The sequence below is a fragment of the Mobula hypostoma genome, chromosome 26 (assembly GCF_963921235.1).
Source record: "Mobula hypostoma chromosome 26, sMobHyp1.1, whole genome shotgun sequence".
Classification (NCBI taxonomy): Eukaryota; Metazoa; Chordata; class Chondrichthyes; order Myliobatiformes; family Myliobatidae; genus Mobula; species Mobula hypostoma.
In genome coordinates, this window is record NC_086122.1 from 29,014,002 (window position 1) to 29,031,932 (window position 17,931).

The following is a 17,931-nucleotide window of genomic DNA, read 5'->3' on the forward strand; positions in this document are numbered from 1 at the left end:
TGAGGTTCAGCAGGGTCACAGCCTCAGGGAAGAAGCTCTTCCTGTGCCTGCTGGTGTGGGAGCGGAGGCTCCTGTAGCGCTTACCGGATGGAAGGAGAGTGAAAAGTCCATGGTTAGGGTGAGATGCATCCTTGATAATGTTTTTCGCCCTGCCCAGGCAGCAATTATGGTAGATGTTCTCAATGGTGGGCAATTGGGTGCCGATAATCCGCTGGGCAGTTTTCACCACACGTTGGAGTGCTTTGCAGTCCGATATGGGACAATTGCCATACCACACTGAGATGCAGTTGGTGAGTCTGCTCTCAATGGTACAGCGGTAAAAGTCAGTCAGTATCCTTGAACAGAGGTGAGCTTTCCTGATGCTCTGCAGGAAATAAGGGCACTGTTGTGTTTTATTGATCAGGATGGAGGAGTTCAGGGACCAGGTGAGATCCTCGGAAATGTGAACACCAAGGAATTTAAACCTTGATACACGCTCCACTACAGCTCTGTTAATAGAACATAGAATAGTACAGCACATTACAGGCCCTTCGGCCTACAATGATGTGTCAACCCTCAAACCCTGCCTCCCATATAACCCCTCCACCTTAAATTCCTTCATATTCTATAGTAGTCTCTTAAACTTCACGAGTGTATCTGTCTCCACCACGGACTCAGGCAGTGCATTCCATGCACCAACCACTCTCTGAGTAAAAACCCTTCCTCTAATATCCCCCTTGAACTTCCCACCCCTTACCTTAAAGCCATATCCCCTTGTATTGAGCAATGGTGCCCTGGGGAAGAGGTGCTGGCTATCCACTCTATCTATTCCTCTTATTATCTTGTTCATCACCTCTATCATGTCTCCTCTCATCCTCCTTCTCTCCAAAGAGTAAAGCCCTAGCTCCCTTAATCTCTGATCATAATGCATACTCTCTAAACCAGATAGCATCCTGGTAAATCTCCTCTGTACCCTTTCCAATGCTTCCACATCCTTCCTATAGTGAGGCGACCAGAACTGGACACAGTACTCCAATTGTGGCTTAACCAGAGTTTTATAGAGCTGCATCATTACATTGCGACTCTTAAACTCTATCCCTCGACTTATGAAAGCTAACACCCCATAAGCTTTCTTAACTACCCTATGTAGATGGGTACGTGAATGTGGCTCCCAGCAAGCCTGAAGTCCACAATGATCTCCTTGGTCTTCTGGAAGCCAGGTGCTGGACCTCGTCCCCGTAGGTTAATTTTCTTTTATGGAGAAAATGTCCCAGTATCTCCAGTCTAATCTTGTATCTGAAATCCCTCCACCCTGGAACTATTCCAGTAAATCTTCCCTGCACTGTCTCTGAGACCTTGACATTGGCTCCATAATCTTATTTTGACAGCTTAATTCAATGAATTAGCCAGTTACATCTGTATCTTTATGATATTATGACATTAAACTTCTGCTTTGTGTTATTTGCTAACAAAGATAATCTTCCAGAAATGACACCATTCCCCTCTCTCCATGCAAAAATAGATCTGCCATGTGATCTGTTTTAAGTTTTAATCATACACAGGTATGGGATTCTGAAATGGGATATTAATCTAAAAGGCTCAAAGTGACTGGTTCACTGATGGAAAGAATGTATTTCACTATATTTAACAGGTCTCTCTCTCTTTTGATGATCTTGGAGGATGTTACTGAAGTTTTCTGTGTTTATCGATTCGGAGTATGGACAAAGGACTTTTTTTCTCAGTCTTATAGTTTATATATTCTGTGTTTTCACCCATTCTTTCTCATTTATTTTGTGCAGGTAGAGGGGGGGGGTTTTGGAGGTCAGTGTTCTTGTTGTGTTTTTGCGTGGAGGAGGGGGTTTTGGGGGGTAGGTGGTTGCCGTTCGCTGGGGACGGGTTCGCTGCTTCTTTCTGAACTGATTTCCATGGTTCTTCTTTGTTTCGTGGCTATCTGGAGAAGATGAATCTCAGAGTTGTATACTGCATATGTACTTCGATAATCAATGAACCTTTACTGACACTGATAAACGATATGCATCAATGAACTCAAAATGCCAAATCTGTTAAATACTAAAACAATTCAAGCCAATGAGCTTTATCATAAAATTCCATCTGAGAATTGAAGTACATTGTACTAGGAGTTTGAACAGTTCGTAGTTAATAAGAAATGAAGTTGGGGCCGATGATGCCAAGACGCAATGTCTAACTGGATTAGAGTTTGCTACAATGACATTTGAAATTTGTACACTCAAACATGGCGAGGTTTTTGAACTAAGGTGTCGCATAATGAAGTGTTTATTAAACTGTTTACAGATTTTTGACTCATTGAGCATGTTGAATTAATGTACTGCATGAATGTGAAAGGAAGGTTGACTGCATGAAATAAACCTCAGTTATAACAGTAATGTTGTGTGGCTGAGGAATTATTCAAATCGCATTTAATCTTCACATTATTCCTGACATGAACACATAAAATAGAGATGGATCTCCCTTGAAAAAATCTGCATAATTATTAGATATGAGTGGTACCCAGAGTATAGCGATCAACAAGATGCAAAATATTCACATGTACTTTTCAAATACAAGTCAAATCTTTCTTCTAATCGCTACCGAAAAGGAACTTTAACCAATTAATCCACTTCTGCTACAATAATGATTTGCTGATCCATGAATTAATCATAAAAGTAGTAGTCCGTTGGTTTAATTGAAATCATTAATGTGCACATAAATCCAGAAGGGTGAACTGACTACCTACTATTTAATTAGATTTTTCTATGAACTGTATCTCAAAGTACTGTATAGGAATACCCCAACCAATAGAAAATCGAACTTTCATCTGTGCATACAATTACGGCTTAAATCTCACAAACAATTCGAGGGAAAGAAAAGGTGAAAAAAAAGAGTAGTATAATAGTATGCTCCAGCTTCAGGAACAGTTACTTATTGCCTAATATGCCACAACATTTAGGGCAGCAACAAAGCTCCTCCATCTCTGTCTTCCTTCATTGTACCAATAGCTTCCTCTCGGTTTTCACCACTGTCAGTCATGCAAATCCCGGGTGGAGACGCAGGAACACTATCGCACACAGATATAGTATTCTTCATTGCCAGTGGACCACTTTTAGTCTGGCCTATTTGGCATGGGTGACCCTACCAAGAGTCAAAGCACGAGGCCCTGACACCAGCCAACATAACTCTCCGGGTTTTTGAAGCACGCAAGCCTCCAAGCCCTAAGGCAAGGTTGTGGTCCTCTTGGAGATTCAGGAACAGTTATTATCCCTCAACCATCAGGCTCTAGAAGCAGAGGGGATAACTTCAGTCAACTTCACTTGTACCATCACTGAACTGTTCCCACAACCTATGGACTCACTTTCAAGGACTCTTCATCTCATATTCTCTATTTACTGCATTATTTTTTCTTTTATATTTGCATAGTTTGTTGTTTGTTGCATGCTGGTTGTCTGCCCTTTTGGGTCATTCTTTCATTGAATCCGTTCTGGTTATTGGATTTACTGAGTATGCCCGCAAGAAAACGAATCTCGGGGTTGTATATGGTAACAATGGTTCAATTTAATATCAGAGAATGTATATAGTGTGCAATTTGAAATCCTTACTCTTTGCAGACATCCATGAAAGATGAAAAAACCCTAAAGTATGAGTGACAGAAAACATTAGAACCCCCAAACACCCCTCCCTCCTCCCACACACTTTGATAATAAATTTACTTTGAATTTTGGCCCGAAACGTGGACTATTTATTCCCATCCGTAGATGCTGCCTGACCTGCTGAGCTCCTCCAGCATATATTGTGTGTATTGCACCAGATTTCCAGCATTTACGCTACCTCTCATGTCTCTGGGAGATTGTTGCTCCCAATTCCAGCATCTGCAGCATCTCTGGAAAGAGAAATGGAATCAATGATTCAGGTCAGAATTTAAAGGTGTTTCTGTGCTCAGTGTGAACATGAGGCCTAGCGTTAGTGACTCAGCCATAAGCACATCACGTTATCAAGCACATGAATTTTATTAATAGTAACTCAGTGGGTTAAATCCTACTTCTGCAACTGGCAATGCCCCACAAATTTTATATATCACTCAACTACATAAACCCTTTGACTTGAAGCAAGTAAGTTTATTCCAGCTCAAGTACCCAAACCATTGTCATTCTGAATAAATTGCAATTACTCAGTTGTCTCGCACTGGTTTATATCAAGGGCTTCCTTCAGTGAAAGTGTCTTCTACTTGCAAGCGGACAACGAATATGAGCCATGCTAAGTCTGTTTCCTTTCTCCTGTTTCATCAGGTGTGACCGTACGAGACAACATGGGTAAGCAAAATAGCAAACTACGTCCTGAAGTCCTTCAGGATCTTCGAGAGAACACCGAATTCACTGACCACGAGCTCCAAGAGTGGTACAAAGGCTTCCTGAAAGACTGCCCGAGTGGAAATCTGACTGTCGAAGAATTTAAGAAAATATATGCAAATTTCTTCCCTTATGGGGACGCCTCCAAGTTTGCTGAGCACGTGTTCCGCACTTTTGACACCAATGCCGACGGAACGATTGACTTCCGAGAATTTATTATTGCACTGAGTGTCACCTCTCGAGGCAAGCTGGAGCAGAAACTGAAGTGGGCATTCAGCATGTATGACCTGGATGGGAACGGGTACATCAGTCGGGATGAAATGCTGGAGATTGTCCAGGTAAGGTTCAACACAGGGAATTTTAGGGATACAGGTAAGTGCAAAATGTAGCTCATTTTATAGATGGTCAATCGAAGGCTAAAGTTTGGTCTCTTCCAGTTTGCTCCTTTCCATATTTTGCATGTCAGCCTCTTGCATGATTCAAATTTTACAGCTCTTGGGGAAAGAGAAAGCTTTTAATGTTTGGTCTTCTTATTAAATATGCATTGAAGTGTGGGCACGTCGCTAGTTTGTAAATCATCCCTTGTGAAAGTCCTATTCTCCGCTTCACTGTAATATTTTAATCCTTGCATTTTAAGTGGATCCTACCTTTTGTTGGTGATGGTCTGATTCCTCCCTTTGTCTCCAGGTAGGGTTGCGGGCTTCAGGATCACTTTGGGGTCTGTTTTCATTCAGGCACTTCACAAATGCCTCGTCACAAAAGAGCGTTGAAGAGTGTATTGAATTGCTTCCTTTGAAGTTATTTTTGATGCCGTGTGGACAAGTGCACACACACACACACACACACACACACACACACACACTAATTTGAATGCGTCTTTTAAAATTGATCCACTTTTATGTATACCCATTTGTGCCACCCAGAAACAATGCTGATTTCGCTCTACGTGTTGAGGATTACCGAGCAAAAGAAAACCCCAGTTTCTGTTCCTCAGTAATCTCCTTCAGTCGCACTGTCAAAGTATGTGTTGACACTAAGATCAAGTAGTCATGATATCATTGAATTATTTAGGTGCAACGTGGTAAAGGCTCTTCTTTCCCTTCAGGCTATACAGCTCCACAATCCCGATTTAACCCTTACCTGATCACAGGACAATTTACAATGATCAATTAACCTATCCAATATGTCTTTGGACCGTGGGAGGAAACCAGAGAACCCGAGGAGTACCCACACAGTCCACAAGGAGGATCCTTACCCAGGGCTCCAGGATTAAACTTCAAACTCCAAAGCTCCAAGTTGTAATAGTGCCACACTGACTGCTACACTACCGTGGTACCCACATTCCGCAACAAACTACGCGAGGTTCTGCTATAGATTAGGAGTAGCACACGCAAAATGCTAGGGGAGCTTAGCAGGTCAGGCAGCATCCATGGAAAGGAATAAAGAGCTGAGATAGTCTTGGCCTGAAGCATCGACTCTATTCCTTCCTTTAGGTGCTGCCTGACCTGCTGAGTTCCTTGAGCATTTGGCATGAGAAATTAGAACACTGCGTAGAATTTGATGTAATTCCACGTTTTGAACAAGTGTGTGAGAACCCCAAATGAAAAGATGTGCTATTATTAGGATTCTTAAGAACTGTATAAAAAAAATTGCCTGCGTCTAGTCAGTTTTTTTTGACTGTTAAGAATACATCTTTGAATTCAATTACTGTCAAGAGTAAATTGACTTATTGTTTCTCTGCCTCCGGAGTGCTGATGACATTGTTTACTTCCACAGATATTTCTCCATCTCTGCAAAGTCCGGGGAATAAATTGTACCTTAAATGCATATATTCGTCCGTATGAGTAATAGAAAACAATCCAAACATCCTTAAATACAGAGGTGTTTCCATTAGGTGGTGTAGAAGCAGAAGAGCGCCTCCACCAGGAGGAAATGAATAATTCCAAAGCATCATTCAGTCAATGGAGTTAAATACATAGAACACAACAGCATAAGCCCTTTGACCAACAATGTTGTGTTGGCCTTTTAACTTACTCTAAGATCAATCTAACCCTTCCCTCTTACGTAGCTCTCCATTTTTCTATCATCCATGTGTCTACCTAACTTTAAATGCCCCGAATGTATCTGCCTCTACCACCACCCTAGTAGTGTTTTCCATGCACCCACCACTCTCTGTAAAGAACCTGAATCAGACACCCCTATACTTTTCTCCAATCACCTTAAAATTATGTCCATAAAAAAACCCATAAAAGTTAACTAGAAAAGAAAACTGGAAGTAAGGGATTAAAGTACTGAAAGAAAAAGGAGGATAAACCTTTAATCTAAAGAGGAGTTATGAAAATATTCAAGAAAAGGTCCTCACACCTTATGGAACTTTATGTCCGAATTAAGAAGTGAATAATGAATCTTTTCAAGGTCTAAGCGGGACATAATGTCTCTGCCACTGAGCATGAGCGGGTGGGGCAACATCTCTCCACCTAGGAAGAACTAAGCATCTAGCCAAAAGAGGCAAAAGACAATGTTCGACGTTTTGTCGGACTCAAACGTGTGTCAACTTCACCCAAAGTGCCAAAAAGAACAATCAAAGGGTTAGGTTCTAAGTGGCAATTAAGGATATGGGATAAAGTTAAAATGACATCTCTCCAAAATTTCTCCAAACTAGGACAAGCCCAATACATATGGACAAGAGAAGCCTCACCCACTTCACACTTGTTACTAAAGGGACTAATATCAGAATAGAAGCGCGATAATTTAGTTTTAGACATATGAGCCCAATGTACAACCTTGAACTGCAAAAAGCAGTGGCGAGCACATAAAGAGGTTGAGTTAACTGACTTAAGAATTGAATCCCAAACCTCGTCGGGCAGAGAAATATTTAAATCATGCTCCCAGGCAGTTCTAATTTTACCAAAGGGGACACGCCTCAAGGTCGCTAACTTATCACGAATAGTAGATATTAAACTTTTATCCAATAGGTTTAAACAAAGAAACACGTCCACAACATTTTTTTCGGGCATCTCAGGAAAGTTTGGGATTAAAGACTAAATAAAATGTCTAATTTGAAGACTAATGTGAAATATATTATAGTTTAAGTAGTAGGCAATACACTTTTTTATATTCACAGCTCTGTGGTGACAAAAGCTCTGATTAACTTGTCTTTATATCGTAATGGTTGGCTTGGAGTTGCGTAGTGGGAGGCTGGGGAGGAAACTAACTTTATATGATTTTATTTTGGGTGCCTTTTCTTTACTGTTATGAATCATACACCAGACACGTTGGTTTTGCACCGCATAGATCTCCTTTTTGTTGGTGGGTTTTGTTTCTGTTGTAATCTAGAAACTCATTAAAAAAATTAATTAAAAAAAATTATGTCCATTGGTATTAGCCATTTCAGCCCTGGGAGAATATCTCTAGCTATCCACTCGATCTATATCTCTCGTCACCTTGTACAACTCTAACAAGTCACCTCTCATCATCCCTCACTCCAAAAGGAAACACCTCAGCTTGCTCAGCCTATCCTCATAAGACATGCTCTCTAATACAGGCAGCATCCTGATAAAACTCCTCTGCAACCTCTCTGAAGCTTTTCCATCCATCTTATAATAAACTGAAGTGAAATGAGCACACTATTCTAAGTGTGGTCTAACTTTACCTCACAGCTTTTGAACTTTGTCCTTGACTAATGAAGTGGTGGTGAAATGACATTTGCCATTCATGTACTTTGTACATAAAACCCATAGTGAATTATGTAAACAAACAAAAAGTGCTTTAATCAAACAATATAACTACGGTATTACTCAAATTTTATGGAAATATTAAATACACAAGACACTCAACCTCCTGAATCTTCCAGACGTTGAAACATTGCTTGTTCCCCTTGTCTCTCAAATGCTTGTCAGTTACCACCCGCCCCCCCCAATTCTCCTGCCATCCACACCAGAGGTAATTCATGGTAGCCAATCAAATATATACAGGACTGTGCAGAAGTCCTGGGCACATACTGTATATGTAACTAGGGTGCCTAAAACTTTTGCACAGTATTGTAGTAATTTTATATATGACACTTTACTGCTGCCGCAAAGAAATAACACATTTCATGACATATGTGAGTGACGATAAACCTGATTCTGATATGGGTCTCTTATTGTGGACTGAGAGTGGGAAGGGGGTAGAGAGAGGGGAATCATGGTTAGGAAATGGGGAAGGGAGAGAGAAGGGAAGCACCAGAGAGACATTCCATAATGATCAATAAACCAATTGTTTGGAATCAAATGACCTTACCTGGTGTCTCAGGGCTGAGTGTATCTGCAGCCACACCATGCCCGCCCCTGGCACTCCTCTTCCACTTGTTCCACACCCCTGCGGTGGCCCTGCACCCTCTACATTCCCAACATCCTTTGCTCCTGTCAGATTTACAAACTCGCTCTCCGATCCACAAGTATGGCACTGTGCAAAAGTCAGTCACCCTAGCGAGGTATATGTGCCTAAGACTTTTGCACATCTACTGTACACTTTTAAGTATCAAAGTATTTATACGTCTCCACACACTACCCAGAAAGTGAATCTCAGAGTAGTATATGGTGACATATATGTACTTTGATAATAAATTTACTTTGAACTTTGAACCCAGCATGCAAACGAAATCCGAGCATTGGGGGTTTGGTGGGGTGGTGGGATGCAGAAAATCAATCCCATGCAGTCACTGGATGGAAATGTGAACTCTTCACACTGACAAAGGTCAGGATAGACCTCGGGTCACTGGAGTTGTGAAGCAGCAACCTTAACTCTCAGTCACCTGTTGAATTAGAGCAAAGAATGGTTATTTTTCTTGTAGTTTAACCTTCCAGTGCCTGCTGATATTTTTAATAAAAATTGCCTCTGGGCCATGGTGGTGTAGTAATTAGCGTGACGCCATTACATCGGAGTTCAACTCCGATGGTATCTATAATGAATCTGCATGGGTTTCCTCCCACGGTCAAAAGACATAGCAGTCAGTAGGTAAATGGTTGTTGTTCCTTTCCTCGCACATCGAGAGGCAATCCTGCTGCTTCTTTAGCACTTGACTGTTTTTTACGAGGTCGTAGTTGCTAGCTCGACGCGCGACCCAGCACGGTTGGAAAGCGTGCAAAGAGCCGGCCGGATTTGAACCTGGCACCTCTTGCCTCGACGTCCGGTGTGGATGCCTCCACGCCACTGGCCGGGGTAGGTTAATTAGTCATTGTGAATCGTCCTGTGATTAGGTTAGGGTTAAACCAGGGGTTGTTAGAGGTTTCTGGGCAGTGTGGCTCAAAGGGCCGGAAGGACCTATTCCACGTTGTATCTCAATAAATAAAATAAATGAATAATAATCCTGATCCAACGCACCCCACCCACTAGCCTTGATATCTGTCATTTTCAAACAATATTTTTGGTGATATCAATTTGGCTGAAATCAAAGGCAGTGAGAATTAAATTCCTTCTTACCACAAAACTAGTTGTGATTTTTTTAATGCAGTGAGTGTCTGTCTTAGAGACCAACAAAGGCCAAGTGATTCATTGGATTTATCACAGCCTCCAGCAGCTTTGGAAAATGTAAGCTCTTGTTAATCTGACCAAAATATCAGTGGAGCAAACAGGCATCAGGTTGGTGCATTTATCTGATCAGCCCCTCAGTAATAATCTGTTTATTTGCTCCCTGTCCAAGAAGACAGTACATTTATTGAATGCTAAATGATGAGACTGCAAAGAAATTGGAGGGATTATTCAGTCCAACTGAATTAAAAATTGAAGAATCAGAATGAGAATTTGTTATCGCTATCTCGCTATCTTACAGGACATGAAATGTGTGTGTGTTGCGGCAGCAATGTAAAGGCATAAAATTACTATAAATTTTAAAAATGGTGACAATATAAGAACAATGAGGTAGTGTTCATGGTCTGTTTGGAAATCTGATGACCGAGGGGAAGAAGCAGTTCCTGAATCGTTGAGTGTGGGTGTTGTGTATTTAATATTTCAATAATATTTCAGAAATCTTGGAAATATGTACATGAGTTGAGAGTTAAGGGGCAAAAGTTTAGGGGTAACATGAGGGAGAACTTCTTTACTCAGAGAGTGGGAGCTGTGTGGAACGAGCTTCCAGCAGAAGTGGTTGAGGCAGGTTCGATGTTGTCGTTTAAAGTTAAATTGGATAGATATATGGACAGGAAAGGAATGGAGGGTTATGGGCTGAGTGCAGGTCAGTGGGACCACGTGAGAGTAAGAGTTTGGCACAGACTAGAAGGACCGAGATGGCCTGTTTCCGTGTTGTAATTGTTATATGGTTATGTAGTTTGATTAAGCCCTCTTGTTCCTTTAAATAATTAATTACAAGTTGTATGAAAAAAATACATCAATTTCATAGGTCATCACGCTACCAAGTGATATGTACTCACCTCACTTAAAGTAAAGACAACGCTGCACCTGTATTTCTGGACTCCCATGTGTTCTGTTGAATTAATTTAATGTTTACATTACAAAACATAACAGTGAGTCTTCAGGCTCCTTAACCCCCCTCCACGATAATGGAAATGAGAGAAGTTCATGTCCCAGATGGTAAGGTGCTGTAACGAATGATGGATGTCACTTTCTTGGGGCCGGCCTCATGAAGGTATCCTCAGTGGTGGGGAGGGTTATGCTTTTGATGGAGCTGGGTGTGTCTCCAGCCGTGTGCGGCCACTTTGTCATTCTGTTCAATGGAGCATCCATACCAGTCAGTCAGAAAGCCCTCCACACTATCTCTGTAGGAATCTGCTGGAGGCATTGGTGACACACCAAATCCCCTCAAATTCCTCACAAAGCAGAGCATTTTGAAGGAACCATGATTTATTATCTTTTAATCTGGCATGATTAAGCGGGGCTGAACGACTTCTTTCCACCCTGTGTGAACCGCTGACTGTGTGCAGATGTTCCTTCAGCAGGAGGAATTGCAAAGCTGAATCAAGCCTAGATCTGGCTGCTCAGGCTAGTTCCATTTTAAACATGGATTACAATCTTTCAATTGAATGATAAATGAATGACACACTTTAAAAGTGATTTTCTTCCATATTTCCGAAAAGTCTTAATGGGGTGAAAGTTGAGCATGTTTCCTCTTAAGGAATAATCTAGAGCTGGGAGTTACAATTTAAAAAATTAAGGGGTGGTCTATTTAAGACACATTTCTACAGATGTACCTTGGAGAGCATTCTAACTGGCTGCGTCACCATCTGGTATTGGGGGTGGGGGGGGCCGCGACTACTGGACAGGATTGAAGTAAACTTCAGAGAGTTGTAAACTCAGTCAGCTCCATCATGGGCACTAGCCTCCGTAGTATCGAGGACGTCGTCAAGGAGTGCTGCCTCAAAAAGGCAGCACCTGTCATTAAAGACTCCCATCACCCAGGTCATGCCTTGTTCTTGTTGTTACCATCAGGAAGAAAGTACAGAAACCAGAAGGCACACACTCAGCGATTCAGGAACAGCTTCTTCCCCTCTGCCATCTGATTTCTGAATGGACATTGAACCTATGAACACTACCTCACTACTTTTTTTATTTCTATTTTTGCACTACTCATTTCATTTAATTATTATATATCCATTAATATATACTTAGAGTAATTCCATTTTTCTCTATTATTATGTATTGCATTGTACTGCTGCCGCAAAGACAAACTTCACGACATATGCCAGTGATATTAAAACTGGTTCTGATCACTGATTTTTGATTTGGAAATGTCATCCTCAAGAGTGGTGGAATATTTTCACGATCGAAATAATGCGGGTTTGATTTCAACATTTAGATTAAATTATGAGGACACGCAGTCCTCTTTTATTGTCATTTAGTAATGCATGCATTAAGAAATGATACAATGTTCCTCCGGTGTGATATCACAAACCACAGGACAGACCAAGACTGAAAAAAACTAACAAATCCACATAATTATAATATATAGTTACAACAGTGCAACAATACCATAACTTGATGAAGAACAGTCCATGAGCACAGTAAAACGTTCAAAGACTCTCAAATGTCCCACATCTCATGCAGACTACATTTACGTGTAGTTTGGATAGATACATGGATGGGAGTGATATGGATGACTATGGTCCGGGTGCAGTTCGCTGGCACTAGGCAGGTGTTAATAGTTTGGCACAGAGTAGGTGGGCTGAAGGGCCTGTGTTTTGTACCGTAGTGTTCTATGACTCTGTAACTCTAAGATTCCTAAGGATCGTGGGTAAATGTAGGTAGGCTGGAATGTGAAGTTGAGGTTTCACCCCGACCAGCCAAGATTGTGTATGGCAGAGGAGGCTTAGGTCCACTACAAATTCTTAAATGATAAACTGCCACTGAAACAAGGACACGAGGAATTCTGCAGATGCTGAAAATTCAAGCAACACACATCAAAGTTGCTGGTGAACGCAGCAGGCCAGGCAGCATCTCTAGGAAGAGGTACAGTCGACGTTTCGGACCGAAACGTCAACTGAAACGAGGACTCCTCTTCTTTCCTTATTAGGGAGAGAGAGAGCCTGTGGTATGTTGAATTACCAGGTAAATGAGTAGTCTATGGGGTACTGCCTGTGTCTTTATTGATGATTTGCTGCACGCTTGAGTGCCAGTGCTTTTTTGCTGGTGGGGGTTGGGGGGGGTGTTGTCGCTTTACTGCTGCTTACGCATGGGAGGGGGAGTTGCAGGGGACTTTGGGAGTCTAACATTTAACTGTCAATCATTCTTTGGGGCACTCCTGTTTTCGTGGATGTTTGCGAAGAAAAAGAATTTCAGGATGTATATTATATACATTTCTCTGACATTAAATTTACCTATTGAAACCTAATAATCTGTACAATACTAACTTCTTCATGTGTTAAAGCTGTTTAAGCTGGTGATAGTGTTGAAGGCAGCTGTGATGAGGAGATCTTTGCAAATTAACTTCCCAAATGTTGCACAATCACTGTAAAACCTTCAGTTAAAACTGACTGAGGATTGCAGGCATTCCAAAGGGATCAAGAATCTTTTCAGATGCATTGCATTACATGAATCTTGACCATATGTGCTTCACTTAAAAAAAACAATAGTTGTAATTGAAAATGGGCTGGCTTTCCTCCTTGTCAAACTTTAGAAGAATGATGTACCAGAATAAGTTTGGCTGTTTTGTCAAATCTAATCATTGCGCCGTTAGATCAAACTTCCTGGCTAATTAGGAATAATTATGGACACCAGATAAGCTAAATTTATCGATAACATGTCTTCTGAGTTATCATTTCTCCCTTTATTGGCTGGGTCCCCTTGGCCTGCCATTTGTTGTCTTGCCTTGAAATATTAACTAATATAATTTGACCTCAGAATTTCTGTTTGAAAGCTTAAATCACACATGGTTCTTGGAAATTCCTGTGTATTTATATCTTTTTACATGATTTTCCAATCACTATAATTTTGCAAGTCCATAAAAGAAATTGAAAGAGTGGGTCGTACAGCCCTTTACACTTGCCTCCTCCACTTCCCTGATCATTCCCAGATCGTCTCTGCCCTTCACTGAGATCATCAGCTGAACTTGGCCTTGCACTGGTCATTATTTGTTTTCTCCATAACCCTAAACTCCTCAGCAAACCTAAAATCTGCCTTCCTTGCTCTTGAATACGTTCAGTGATTGGACTTTATTCTGCATCAGGGAGTGCAAACGATTGACAAAACTTTGGGAGAAAAAGAGTTCATGGACAGTATGACCCGGCTGATGACGAACATTGAAAAACTGACCAACTCTGTTGCATTAATAAAGCACCTTGTTAAATGTATAAAACATGTCTGCATCAGTGTTATCTTGTATTTCCATACAACGTTACATTAGGCTGTTACACATCTACTGTCAGAGAAGTACTTGCATAAATAGGTAAACCACCTTCATACAAGCAAGGACAGAAAACCGGGCAAAGTGTGTATACTTATTTATTCAGTAAGCTATGGGTCAAAGTATTTGGTGAGTACATTTCTAACTCTTCTGGCTTCAGTCTCGTTGCCGTCTGTTCTGAAATTGTTAGGTTGTGTGGGGGGTTGCGTTCAAGAAAACAACGAAATGCCGCGCTGTGGCCATCTGTTCCGACACGTCATGACAGCGTTTTTAAATAGTCAAAAAAGCTCACTTTACAATTTAACTCTCACACCGTTCACACCGACTGCGCGTTATAACAGCTGTCCGGCAGTGTGCTTGCGCAGTACCAAGCAGAAGCAGAAAAAACATTGTTGTTGTGGTGTTGACATGACAGCGTTTTTAAATATCTCCGTTTACCCCATCCACACTACACTGCGCAACAATCATTTTCAAATTTACAGACCCTGGAGAGTGTTTTCGAAAAGCTCCGTTTTCAGGGGATGAAAACCCCGTTTCAATGTGGATAGAGGGTCAAAACAAAGAGAAAAGGCTTTGTTTTCAAAATTATCTGGCGTAGCGTGGATGTAGCCTGAGATGAGAGGCTTTGTTGTTCAACTTAGGAATGTGGTGTCAGCCAATCGGGATAGTAGAATTGGGGGATGGTTCTAGAGAATGCAGGGCGGAGAAACCTTTGTTGGCAGGAGCTGGGAGAAGACAGGAGGGAAGATAATTGAGGATGCTGTCCCTTCATACTTTCTAGCCAAGAAAGGTCTCCAACCATGCTCTACTCCTTCAAAGTCATCCAGAGGCCAAGGGCTCAATCATCATGAGGAAACGTTGGAGATGGATTGGGCACGAGATGAGAAAAGAGACCAACAGCGTCATCAAGACAGCAAGGGCGGGGCAAACGAGGGAAATCAAAGACAACTTGGCGCTGTACCATAGAGCCAGAAATGAGGACCCTGAACCACACCTGGGGCATAATAGGGAAGATGCCCACGAAGAGACAGAGATAGAAGAGCTTTATTGCTGCCCGAAACGCCAACGACATAGCAGGCAGATGAATGAGTGAGAGAGTAGACGTGAGAGACCCGAATACACAACTTCTGCTTTTGTGTTATTTTCATGTGTTGAATAGCGTACAAGCTTTGGTAGCTCACTTTGTGCAAGTGCACTGCTATAGAATGAGTGCGTTCTCTCAAAGGAGCAAAAACATTAATCTTATTCATTTCACTGCTGAATAAGCCATTAAACTGTTCAATAATTTATTCTGGGGAGCTTTTCTCGGCAAAGAAATAAGAAAAATGTGATTTTACAGTTTAAGCTGAATAATTTAAATGGTCAAGCAGTTATTTGAAGCAATTTTATTTAATTGAATTTACACAACTGTTTAACTTGGAATTTACTTTTTTTGCTTCCTGAATTATTTCTTCTTCATCTGCCAATTATACTTTGCAAACCTTTATATCCTGTTGGAGTTTTATTGAGCTGACATACCTCAACTCTTCATGCAGAAGTTCCCAACCTAGAGCTCATGGACTCCTTGCTTACTGGTATTGTTCCAAGGCATAAAAAAAATGTTGGGAATCCCTGTTTTAGTGGAATGCCCTAAACATTGTGTGTACTTGGCACCAGACCAGCAAATTTACCCTTGATGAAAGAGCATGATGATGTACTTAGTTTAATATTTGTCTTTTAAATTTGGTATGGGTGCAAACATAGCATATCTTATGTACTGCTAGTCTGTCATTCATTGGCCCCTTTAGGGTCCTTTAGGAAGTAGTTAGACTCCATTCACTAAGGTAAAATGCTGAAGATCCTGAAAGCTTACGGAGTGCCAGACCATCTACTGAGAGCAACAGAGTCCAGCTATACCAAAACCATGGCGAAAGTTGTATCACCAAACGGAGAAACAGCAGTGTTCGAGCTCCTAGCTGTTGTGCTGCAAGGAGACACTCTGGCACCCTACAGCTTTATAATCGTCCTTGATTGCGCTGTGTCAAGCTACCAAAGATCATAACAAGCTTGGTTTTACCATAAAACCATGGCAAACCAGAAGAGTCAGACCAGTTACACGCACAGATCTCAATTTTGCAGGTGACATAGTCCTGCTCTCTGACCAGATGGAGGAAGCACAGCAGCTACTGACAAAAGTGGGAATTGAGTGCAATAAAGTTGGACTTCACCAAAACGCTAAAAAGACAGAGTACATGGTGTTTAACTGCGACCATAGAGAATGATACCATTAAGAAAGTCTTTGACTATAAGTACCTCGGGTCAAGAATGATGAGTTCGGAGAAGGACATAACGATACGGAAGGTGCTGGCGTGGAGGGCTATGAACAACATGAAGGAAATCTGGAAGTCGAACCTGACTAGAGGGCTTAAAAAGAGGATTTTCATAGCAGTCATAGAGTCCATTCTCATGTACGGATGCGAGACGTGGACACTCACCAAGACAATATGGAAGTCTCTAGATGGTTGCTATACACGAATGCTCCGGATGGCTCTTGATGTGAGTTGGCAACAGCACATGACGAACGTCGAGCTCTATAACAACCTTCCGATGCTCACCACTAAAATCGAGGTGAGAAGACTGCAACTAGCGGGACACTGTCTACGCCACCCCGAGCTACCTGCCAGTCTAGTCATCATATGGGAGCCCAAGCACGGGAGGATGAACCCTGGGCACCTCCCAAGACTATGGTCAACATGCTCCTAGAAGACGGCGTGGCTAATGTAGATGAACTGAACACACTGATGAGGGAGAGGGAGAAGTGGAGAGTCCGTCATCATGCCCAACGCCGGCCCCCTAGGCCTGAGTCGACGTAGTAGTAGTAGTCCTCAACCTGGGGTCCACAGAGCCTATGGTTAATGGTTGGGGTCAATGGCATAAGGAAGGTTGGGAGCCGCTGTTTTAATCCATCAACCATAGCACAAGCTGTAACTCACTTGATTGTGGCTGAACTATGTTAGAGTTTCTAAGGCGAGCTGCCGGCATTCAGTCATTTGCACCCTCATCTAAGACACGGATCTGCCTGAATGTAAGACTTCTTCAACCGATTGATGTCACCACATCTGAAATTCTGTTCTGTGGCTGGAGTCCAGTGACCTTCGAGCTATTCAGAACTGGCGTGAGACTGTCAACCACTCGGATGAGTGAGAATGCTCATCCAGCAGAACATGGAAGGTGTTTTGCTCTAATCCTTTTATTTTCAGTTTAGTGGTTAGAATAGCTTGTGAGATTTTGTGTTTTATTTTTTCATTATTTTTTAATTATCTTCAATCGTTACTTACATTGGGTAAGAACCACAGTCTGCACCACTTTCTAGAGACTGGTATGCATGAAAATCCCAGGAGATCAGCAGTTTCTGAGATGCCCAAAGCATTAGGGGAATCGTATATAGGCCTCCAAGTAGTAGCCAAGATGTGGGGTTGAGATTGCAAAGGGAGCTGGAAAAGGCGTGCAATAAGGTTAATGACACAATTGTAACGGGGGATTGAGAATATCAGGTTGGTGTTGGATCGCAAGAGAGGGAATTTGTTGCATTCCCACGAGATGGCTTTTTTAGAACAGCTTGTGCTTGAGCTTGAGCCTACTCTGGGAAAAGCTATCTTAGATAGAGTGTTGTGTAACAACCCAGATCTTATTAGGGAGCTTAGCATAATGGAACCCTGAGGAGGCAGTGATCATAATGTCATTGAATTCATACTGCAATTTAAGTGGGAGAAGCAT

The 17,931-nt window shown here is 41.8% G+C and overlaps 1 protein-coding gene across 1 annotated transcript in view; it reads left to right on the top strand.

The window, feature by feature from the left end:
• The window catches only part of LOC134338146 (hippocalcin-like protein 1), a 167,414-nt gene that overhangs the window by 129,625 nt on the left and 19,858 nt on the right, over window positions 1–17,931 (top strand). Inside the window, exon 3 of the mRNA XM_063033733.1 lies at window positions 4,281–4,678. Coding sequence (XP_062889803.1) covers window positions 4,301–4,678 — 378 coding nt within the window. The 5' untranslated portion in view covers window positions 4,281–4,300. The remainder of the gene's footprint in view (window positions 1–4,280; window positions 4,679–17,931) is intronic.